This window comes from Epinephelus moara, chromosome 20 (genome assembly GCF_006386435.1).
Source record: "Epinephelus moara isolate mb chromosome 20, YSFRI_EMoa_1.0, whole genome shotgun sequence".
NCBI classification, from domain to species: Eukaryota; Metazoa; Chordata; class Actinopteri; order Perciformes; family Serranidae; genus Epinephelus; species Epinephelus moara.
Genome location: NC_065525.1, coordinates 26,426,443 through 26,436,837, shown reverse-complemented (window position 1 = coordinate 26,436,837; position 10,395 = coordinate 26,426,443). Strand labels below are relative to the sequence as shown.

The 10,395-nt window shown below is 40.9% G+C and overlaps 1 protein-coding gene across 1 annotated transcript in view; it reads right to left on the bottom strand.

Annotated features, from left to right (window-relative positions):
• Nucleotides 1-90: 90 nt before the first annotated feature.
• Nucleotides 91-10,395, bottom strand: part of tbc1d2b (TBC1 domain family, member 2B) — a 19,976-nt gene continuing 9,671 nt past the window's right edge. The window contains exons 6-13 of the mRNA XM_050074370.1: nucleotides 8,815-9,237; nucleotides 8,497-8,607; nucleotides 8,084-8,280; nucleotides 5,648-6,142; nucleotides 5,447-5,564; nucleotides 5,069-5,254; nucleotides 3,232-3,353; nucleotides 91-2,903 (exon numbers count right to left, since the gene is read on the bottom strand). Coding sequence (XP_049930327.1) covers nucleotides 2,708-2,903; nucleotides 3,232-3,353; nucleotides 5,069-5,254; nucleotides 5,447-5,564; nucleotides 5,648-6,142; nucleotides 8,084-8,280; nucleotides 8,497-8,607; nucleotides 8,815-9,237 — 1,848 coding nt within the window. The 3' untranslated portion in view covers nucleotides 91-2,707. The remainder of the gene's footprint in view (nucleotides 2,904-3,231; nucleotides 3,354-5,068; nucleotides 5,255-5,446; nucleotides 5,565-5,647; nucleotides 6,143-8,083; nucleotides 8,281-8,496; nucleotides 8,608-8,814; nucleotides 9,238-10,395) is intronic.

The following is a 10,395-nucleotide window of genomic DNA, read 5'->3' as shown; positions in this document are numbered from 1 at the left end:
AGCGTTTTAGGAACTGAGGATTTCTACAGCCATTTTGTTTTTTGTTTTTTTTTTACTTTTCATGAACACCTGCAGAGAAGAGCGATGACAATCAGTCAGCCATTGTTTATTGAATTTGTCTTTTAACTGGTATCACAAAAACATACAGTGGCGCATACTTAATTCTGTAACATAAAAGCTTTGCATTTTTCATCATTAAATGATAAAGATTAACAATATAGTGATTTACATACAAAAAAAGAGAAGTGCCCGATGATAATTTGAAGTCATACACTTGTGCAATACATTGCTGGGAGAGGAAGAGAAAGCAAAGAGAGCATAACATTAAATGTAGCTTATTCCATGTGAAAACTAAACTGACAGAAAACATATAAAAAGCACGAGAACAAGCCTTAGAACAAAAGCTGTGTATTGAAACATGAGTGAATATTGAAACCTTCTGTATGAGCCCTCTGACAAAATGAATGGACCTAAAACTTTTTTATCTTAAATCGATCAAAGGTGAACGTTTTGATCTCAAGAGAGACCTGCTCTCATGAGGAAAAACTTTCCACCTCTACTTTTTTCATTCACATTTCCATCAACAAAACAACCACAATTCAGCCGTTTGCTCACAACTTCAGGTGATCCCGCAAAAAAGTTCGGCATGGTGTTGTAGCTGACAATACTAGAGCAGAGAAAAGATAACTAACAGCGAAGAAATTTCTACCAACAGCTCGGAGTGAAGTAAAAACAAAGGAAATTAAAAGTAATAACAAAGTGTAAACAATATATCAGCACACAAGAGAAGGGGCAAAGTGAGAAAATCTTCCTCCTCTCTTGTGGATTCCCATTCAAACAGTTGTATACTGTTAATTAACCAAATATAAAAATGGTTTATTTTATGAGCAAGTATATCAACTTTTAATTCTGGTCTGTAAAACAAGTATCGTAGAGAATATGGTCACGGTGCTATAAAAGTAAACTGTTTTCTGTAAGTACCTGGATGTGAAAGACAAATATGTTGCTACACGTCTATAAATCTTCTGAAACACTTCTCTCATAGATCACAAATCATATTTCCATTTTTGCACGACAGTCGTGTTGACAGATTGACTTCCCAGCCATTTTATACACACAGTGTAATAAACTCTAAATCATACTGTGCGGAGGTTAACTGGTGTAAACACACTGGGTAAACAAATGTTATACTGCCACACTGTGGACAATGAATGTAAATACATCAACAGACAGGGCTCAGAAGAATATCCCAGCATTATGCATGTACTGGTTTTAACCAGGGGAAATTAAGACCCTTACAACCCCAACTAAAATCATGAACACTACCAAAACAAGGCAAATTAATCTTAACAATAGGAATAGTAAAATAGTCAGACAATCAGGATGTTTTTGGAATTGATATTCTCCTGACCAAATACAGTGGTTGTTACACATTTTTTCTTCGGCACAAATGAAGGTGCAGAACAGTTTGAATGTCTCAGAAATGTCTTTGGGAAAATTGCATAATTAAGTGGTACATGAAGATATACTATGCAGGATTGTCCAACCCCAGATTCACTCTCATCTGGTGTTTCGCCGCTTTGTCTCTTGGATATCTGCTGCTTACAGTCCGCCACCTGAATGCTACCTTTTTAAAAAGCCTCGACCTCACGTGGGGGTGCACGTCAATAAACATCCTCACACGGAAAATAAGAAAATACAGGCAGACTAATAATAAAATACTAGTGGGTCAGAAGTGATGATTGAGAGGGATTTTGCAAAGGAAAATCCTGCATAGTATTCTTCTAAGTTTAAAATATCATATTAAGACTGATACCCAAAGAAAAAAATAGCCTCCCAAATATGGACAGATAAACTGGACGGACCAATACTACTTAAAAAGACAACACTGACCAACACCTTTAGCTTGGTGGCTAAATTGTTGTGTCTCTAGTTATTTGATCTGAATCCTGAGATATTAAAGAAATACAGTCTCCTCCTAAATATTCCACATGCTGTTTATGCAACTGATAATACATGGGACTCTTTAAATCGTCTTTTTGTGTATTCTTAAACACCCCTGGAAGCTGGAATGATATGCACGATAATGACTTACGACTTATTGATCAGAAGGCTCAAAGACTTAAATTTGTAGTTTCAGCAAAATCTGAATTTCAGCATAAGTGATTCAAGTGCATCAAAAGATGTGCTGATGCGTGGTAGTTTGGAAAAATAACTAGATTTAGGTAAACAATTTTAAGACGTATGAAAGGGGCTGAGGTGCAGAGAGCGCAAAAATAAAAACAGAGGTAAAAAAAAAAATACAATCATTCCTTCAACAGGCATAAAATCACCAACTATTAAAAGATCACAGCCATGTTTGTAAAAATACTGATTCGGACTGCAAGACTGAAGCTTGGCATTGAAGGTTGAAGAGTCGTGGATAAGGCGTACTGTTTTGGCTGTCACGTAAACACACAAGCACACAACAAACAAAGCGTGTACAAAATAAAATGGCAGGAATACTGATAGAAAAAGCCGTTTGGCCTGTAATGCTTTTGTCTTTTGATGCGATTTCACTTGAAATTTATAAGAGTTGATTGGTCCAGCTTTGATTCGGAGACCAACTCCCAACAATCCTTTAGGAAAAATCCCTTTACAGCTGCAACACGTCTCTGGCATCTGGAGATGATCTCTTTGTCTTCATACTTCAGCGACAAGCTCAAGGTCAGTTGTCCTCCTCGTCATCGCTGACAAAGCTCCGACCGTCCTGACTCGTCTCTCGCTCCCTGAGGAAGGTCTGTCTGATCGCCTCCAGCTCGGTCAGCTCGAGACGGACTTTCTCCAAGTGGAAGGAGCGGCGGTTCTGGATTAGTCGCATGGGGAACGGGTTCATGTCCACAAAAGCGATGTTCATCAGCTTCCTGGAAAAAAGAAAAAGACACAGTCCTGTCAGTCTGGGATGGGTTTCAATTGTTGTGCATGCTCTGTGCTGCGAAGAGCCGACATCCTGTTATTCCTGGTTTATATATTTGGTCATCTTTGTACTACTATGACTATTATGATCACGAGCCAAACCTACAGTTCTGATTACCTTTAATCCTTATTGCAATCACAACCTGTAGATAACCTGTTTGCTTGTCAGGAGGCACGCAGTCAGGAGATATGATAAGCTATTACATGGTTAATAATCTCACTCCTTATTATCCTTCAGACACACTGTCCTCAGAAATAACTTTGCAGTTACTTTACCTTGAATCAAGGATTGTGCGCGTGAAGTATCTAAGATATTTGAAGATGGCTGTGGAATCCTGCAACTTCAGAAACTCCTCCTCTTTGTACTTGAAGAGAGCCAGGGCGAAGCGAAATATGATCTGTGGAGAAAAATGATCAAAGCCGTGAAATCTATCTCATGACTTTACATCAGTGACCATCTACAGTAGTATCAACACCAACCCTTTGACATGCAAAGACACTTCAGACGACTGAATGGGTATATATTTCCTTTAGAGGAATGTCTGGACACACAGTACCGTCCTTACTGTCTTGTTATGAGGCAAAGGTTTTCATTTATTGAGCTGAATAAAACTGTGATTCAAACCACAGAGTGCTACCTAGGTTCTAAATCAATAGAGTGGCTACAATCAATATTTCCACATAAAATGATGTAATAAACCCACAGAGAATAATACCCCTACTAAGCAGCTCTGTTCGGCTCTGCAGAACTTTATAGTGTCTTTTAACTCATTGTTTTAGCAACTTTAATGTTTCTCTCCTTGTGTTGTTTACAGCCTCAGCAGGCGGCTATTTTCCATGAAAATTCTCCAAAATCTCAGTGTACACCCCAAGCTCAGCAACAAAACAGCAGACAGACATAGTCAGTGACTAACTGGTGAACACAGCAGCATTTAAGAGCTAAAAAGCCACGTTTCCCTCAGGAGATAGTGGACACCAAAAAACAAAACAAAACTGAGATTAAAAACTGGACTTCATTACAAATACGACTCAAAATGAAAGCTAATATTGCTGATAAAAGGTGATAAATAATAAAGTGTCAGTGTCCACAGTTTTTTTATGCCGCCATCAAGTGGGCAAAATCAGGTACTGCAGGTTTAAAGCTATAGTAGATAACATTTATTTACATATATTTTTCCTCCCCCTCTCTTTTATTATTAGGCCTGACTTACACCTCATCTGCCATTTCTGTCTGTGTTCTTCAGGAGATGGAGAACCGTCTTATTGACGATATTGCGGCTGTTATTTGGGGTTAGTGGAATGGGGATGATTGTCTTTGGATTTCATGCTTTGTTCCTCATCATATATATGATTTAAATTTGATGAATGTTGTGAATTCGCATTATGTAAAACTGTTGCTAAAAAATATACATTTTTGTTGTATGTGGTGAAACTGTCACTATTTCCTGACATTAGTGCATGAGGCAGAAAATATCTGAAAGAAAAAAAAAAAATCATGTTCCTCTGCATCCTCGTAGTGCTCCTAATGGTATTTGCAAGAATCCACCACACCTGTATGAAAATGACCCATCAGAGCCAGGTGGAGTCTTCTAACACACATAAATGTTTTTTGCAACTGAGGTTATCGCTTAAAAGTAAGCAAACAATTGGCTATTTGGCAACCATAACAACAAGCTAAAACGGACTAAAAAGCTCTTGTAGATGTGAAGAACTGCAGTTGGATGAAAATGTCATGTGGATTCATCACTACCACATAACAAACAGACATTTGATCCATTATTAATAAAACTTAATAAATAGTTAAGCCTAACTTTGTTCAGTGATAACCATTGGCAGGGTAAAAGAGGTCTGGAGACATGATTGCTGGTTAGATAAGACACAGTGGGTTAGTATGTGAAACCAAAAGAACTGGCACTTGTAGGAACTTGTTTACAGCTAAATACAAAACTAATCCAACATACAGTCTGACATTCTGTAGAGAAAGGCAAATTTAAACTCAGCTGAGTGTCTACAACACAATTTTCAAAGGTCCCTCCAACCCTGTCTGCATGTCCAAACTGCAAGCTGTGTAATGTCAGAGGATTACAATTTTATTTCCTTGTCAACCTCTCACCTTTGGACCTTCATACAGGAAGGCGTCCCAGATCTTGAAGAGGATGTCGCTCACCACACTGTCCACAAACACCACCAGGAACCAGTTGAAGGTGATGAGGGAGAAGTCCACCTTGTACTGCTCAAAGTGGGCGTGAAGCCGGGGGAGCTTCTCACTCATCAGGTCCCTGAACACACGCTGGTCAACCTGCACAGACACAACCAACACACATTTATATTCTTTGATGCTAACAGGCAGAAAGAGAAAACAAACAGTGCTGCATTCTTTCCATTATCAGTCATGAGACACACAGTCACATGAATATGACATCACTGACACCAGAAAAACCTGTAAACATGAGTCTTCCATTGTTAGAACATAAACTTTGAGCTTGTTTACCTGTGAGCCAAGCAGAGTCTTGGTGTAATAGTCTCTTGGCATGAAGACCTCCACAATGGCTATTAGGCTCCAGAAGGCGTCCTCTTGGTCCAGATAGAGCAAGGCAATAGCTGCCAGCCTGAAGAAATTACATGCAGTAAAAATTAATAGTTACAAGGCATAAAAGGCGAGAAGGAGAGAAACCCGAACCCCCCCCCGTACCTGTTTAGTCCCTGGCAGTAGCCGATATCTGGATTCCTCCAGGAGAAAGCCATCAGGACGTTCCTGAGTTTCTGGATGCCAGGCGCACTCGGAGAGGAATAGTGCTTGTTGTTGGGCAAAGTGCGCAGCAAGTCCAGCTCGATCTGCTTCGAGGCTGGGTTAGGCTTGTCCCGGGCAACGTTAAGTAAGGTCTCATAGTAGTCGGGCGCCAGATGGTCTCGCAACTTCTTGACATGGAAGGACACACACCAGCGCCACACCTGGGAGCGGTGCTCATGGGGCACGCCGCAGCGAAACAGCGCCTTGAGTTCAGGGGAGCGCACCAGGTCTCTGTTCATGGTACTGGCTAGATAGTTCTCCCACTTCACCCCGATGGACACTTCCTGATCTGTCATGGATAGGGACTTCAGCTCCAGAGCTCTCACCTTCGCAACTAGCCTCTCCTCTTCTTCCTCCTCCTCAGGGACCGTCTTGAAGCCAAACGTGTCGTATTCACTGATGTTCAATCAAGGAAGAGAGAAAAAGTTAGAAAAATTATCAGTCAGTGACATTACTGCTTCTTTTAGGGGGACCCTGTTTTGCTTAACCTGCCTTCAGTGCTTCATCATTTAAGGATTACCTGAGTTTCTAACAATACATTTTGACAAGCCCTCAGGGACCAGCCTGAGCTTGCACAGAAGTCAAAGCAACAGCAATAGCAAACGAAATACCAATTAGCAGAGCGAGTTTTTCCAGTCAAGAAAAATGGAAAAAGATCTGGTGGCTGCATTGCATCTGGGTTTATTAAGGCTACTGGGGCAAGACCAGTGTCTCTTTCTCTCCTGATGTGGAGCTGTCCTTGACTTGTTGTTAGGTTTGGGTAAAAATGAATCTGAAAGCACTGAGACTTTGTTTTCTGTTTAGCTACAGTGTGACATCATCTACATTTCACTGTTTATGCTGTAATATTTTTTTGATAAATTAGTTTAAATTACAAGAATTATAGAGAATTTTTTATCTTATATATTTTTGTTTAACCTTTGTTTAACCAGGAAGTCCTTTGAGATTAAAATCTCTTTTTTGAGGGAGACCTGGCCAAGAAAATTAAAAATTCCAGCATGTTCGAAACAGTCAGGGTCAGCAAATATGTAATACAAAATCCAGTTTGGGAGCAGCAACTGCACCCTTCGGTTACACAATTTTTTTTCAGAGCTTTGATCTCTCTCAGAGAGACATAATCATGAAGCTGTTGTATGTTCTGAGGGTTACTCTATGACCAGGATGCAAAACAGGACTAAGCTGTTCTGAGTTCTGAGTAAATCCTGGATATCTGGTCGAGCTGCCTTCTAAAGGAGCAAAAACCATAACAAGTGGTGGTGAGTGACATGAGTTTATACAGATGTAGCCGGAGTTTACCTAGTATGGCTTTGTAAATATAAATGCACCAGTGCTGGTGTCTCCTGCGGCTAAACGAGGGCCAGAAAACCAGATCGTAAAGTACACAGTGATGTGTGATGAGCTGAAAATAAAATGCAGAGAAGTGTGACACACAGAGTCAAGGCATCTAAGTGTGGAGGAGGCAACATGCATGTAATTAATGTCCCCATAGTGTAGTGCACTTAAGGACATGGCTTGCACAAGCGTTACTCAGGGGTCGGCAACCTTTACTATTTAAAAAAAAAAAATCTGTCTGGAGCTGCAAAACATATTTGAATAAAGGTAACAGCCTGTTAAGTCTAAACTGACCCATCAACATTACAGATAGGTCTAAATGAGCATTTATTAATATCACTGATTACAAGGTGGCTACTCTGCAGTGGGCCATCTATAATTATTTAGTAGCAGCCTTGGTGATGAAAGCAAATTAATGTGTTCACACACTAACAAATCCTCTATTTTTCTCAAAGACTTTTCCTTTTTTGGATTTGGAATCTATAGCTAGCCTTGCTAAAGAGACTCCAAGTTTGACACTGCTACCAAAACTCCACTTGCGGCACCAGAGCTGCAGGTGGCCTACCCCTGGCCTAGCTGCTAAGTTAAAGCAAGCCCTACTTTGATAATAAAAACTCAGCCTAACCTTCAGTTTCTTAAATAGGTTCTCAATATGCACTCTAAAAGCATGCCCTTCATCCACCCAGATACCAAAGTACTTGTAAGATAATACTCTTTAAACTGGTTCCCCTCCCAAATTGCTACTGCCAAACTTATGTAAGCCCTAGAAAAGATCATGAATTTAGGTTTCTTAGCATTAAGAGCCAATTTTACACAGAACAATGAGGCCTGCAATTGCACAAAGATAGTCGGGAGTTCATCAACAGCCTGACGAGATGAGACAGCTGAGTAGACCATTGTATCGTCTGCATAAAGGCGTACTTTAGCTGTAAGCATGTCCTTTTCAACGTTAAAAAACATCTATCAAAACATCTATTCATAAAGTCTTTTTGGCACAGTCCATACCTGACAGTATTTGGTTTAAAGATGGGGTGCTCCTGGTGGTCGGAGCTCTCTGCCTGTAGCGCATCCTCTAATAATCTGGAGATGACCTCTCGGGCTGGGCTCTGCTCTGAAGACGAACACACCGGGGTCTTCACTTCTTGAAGCAGCACCAGATACTTACTCTCCACCTGACACAGCTTAGCCTCCAGGGCCGTATACTGCGGCACAGATAACAGAAAAATGTCATTGGTATATTTGTTATCAAAACTGGCAGGAGCGAGATTATGGTTTGTTATTCATTGTTCCTACTTGGCATTTTTAGGTGTAGGGGGCAGCAGCTAAGGTCAGTGCTGGACTTCCCCTACAAGCTGCTCAGACTTCCTGTTTCTATATACAGAGTAATGCACCATTATCCGACACACACAAGATAGTACCTTTGCTTCCAAAGCCTTTTCTCTGCTCTCTGCATTTCTGCGTAACACTGTCAGCTCCAGGATCTCTTTGTTCAGAAACTTGTTCTGGGATTTGTAGCCTTGAAGACTGTCCTGAAATTGGAGAAATGTGCATTCAGTTAATCAGAGTACAAACTTAACCAGAGTATTATCAACCAATGAAAAAAATGTTATCAACTGAAGCTGAACAGATTTATTCTATAACCTGAAATCATTTCAATAGTTCTATATGCTTCCAGTTCTAATAATCTGCATCATCCCCATCTACCACACATCTAATGTAAGTGTTCCCTCCTGTACCTTGAGGATGTCCACTTCATGCTGATCTTTGTTGGGAGGTGGTGAACCGTTGATTGGATTGCCGCTCTGCTCGGAGCTCTGCTGCGACAGCTTGATGATGACTTCATCCTTTGCCTGGATGGTCTCCATCAGCATCCCCAGTTGGTCGTTAATCTCCCCCACCTTTATCTTCAGGCCCTTCAGCTCTTGTTGAAGACTCTCCTTCTCTAGAGCGAGACGCTCCATGTGGCCACACAGGGACTGGATCTGCCCATCCTTTTCCTGAACCAGGGTCTCCGTCTTGGCGATCTCTTCCTGTGTTACTGCCGAACCTGGTGTCTGGTCTGAAGCCGCAGATGAATCTGGAGTCGGAGGTGGGCGGCGTAGTGGCGGCCTGTCGCACTGGGAGGTTCTCAGAGTCTGCTGCAGAAGTCTCACCAGCTCCTGCTTGAGTAGAGGATTTATTTTGGTTAATACAACATCATCAGCAGGGTCAGGATCATGCCTTAAAATGTAGTCAACTGGTTCGCGGAAATCACTGATATGCTGGATTCAACATGGGGCAAATACACAAATATGTAAATCAGATATCAACAACAAAAACTGCACTCTTCAGGAACAGTTGCATTTTCTGTTTGCTGAGATTTCACTTGCATAACTGCTGACCATATTTACTATGGACTGGATTTTAATTACATGTCATCATATCTTACACTAACAATGTGGGCGCCTGTGTTTAAAAAAAGAATTCTTTCAGGTCTAATTCTGTGGCAGGTTCAGATGAGTTTTATTCCCAGTGCAGTAAGGGTAAGTTCCCGTCAAGGGTGGAGAATTCTCTCTGAAGATCAACATTCGGAACAAGGTTTTTATAGTATTACATCAGAGGCTAGCCAAAAACAGTGGGTTGTGGCTAAGCGAGACATCTGAGTGACAACAAAGGTCAACAAAACTCCCTGGACAGGATAATGAACAATACAGACTGATTCATTCTGCCCTAATCCCTTTAACCCCTCAAAGGCTTTCTTCCTGGATGAGAAGTTCAATAATTACACACAGGGATCTGTTAATCAATTTTGAACAGTAACGACAAATGATACATGATCAAACTAAAACTCTTAGGTAATCCATTGTCTTCTACTCATGCTTGTGATGAATGCCTGCAGGTGCTCACCACATCTCCCCCGCCTCCAGGAGCGCTCTCTTCAAGTCCTTCTGTTCAAGTATTTTGACTTTATCCTTTATCTGAACACAAAGTTTCTTTAAAACTTTTCTTAGTGGGGTTCTTAGGATTCCATGACATACTAGCTGCTGATCTGTTGCTATGGTCTCTCGTCCCTTCCTGCCCCCTTAAGCTTTGACTGGTTGACATAAAATGCATCACTTACGGAGTGCAAGAATGGAAGTCCCCAAAAGCACCAGACACCCCAACTCCAGTATACTGTAGGGATGCATGATATTGGATTTTTTGCTCATATCCAATATGCCAATATATTACAACTTATTTCGCTGATGACCGATATCGATATATCCACTTTTTTCCCAACGTAATTTTTGTGATCATCAAGTCTCTTCTGTTGTGGATTTAACATCTTGTTATGCATG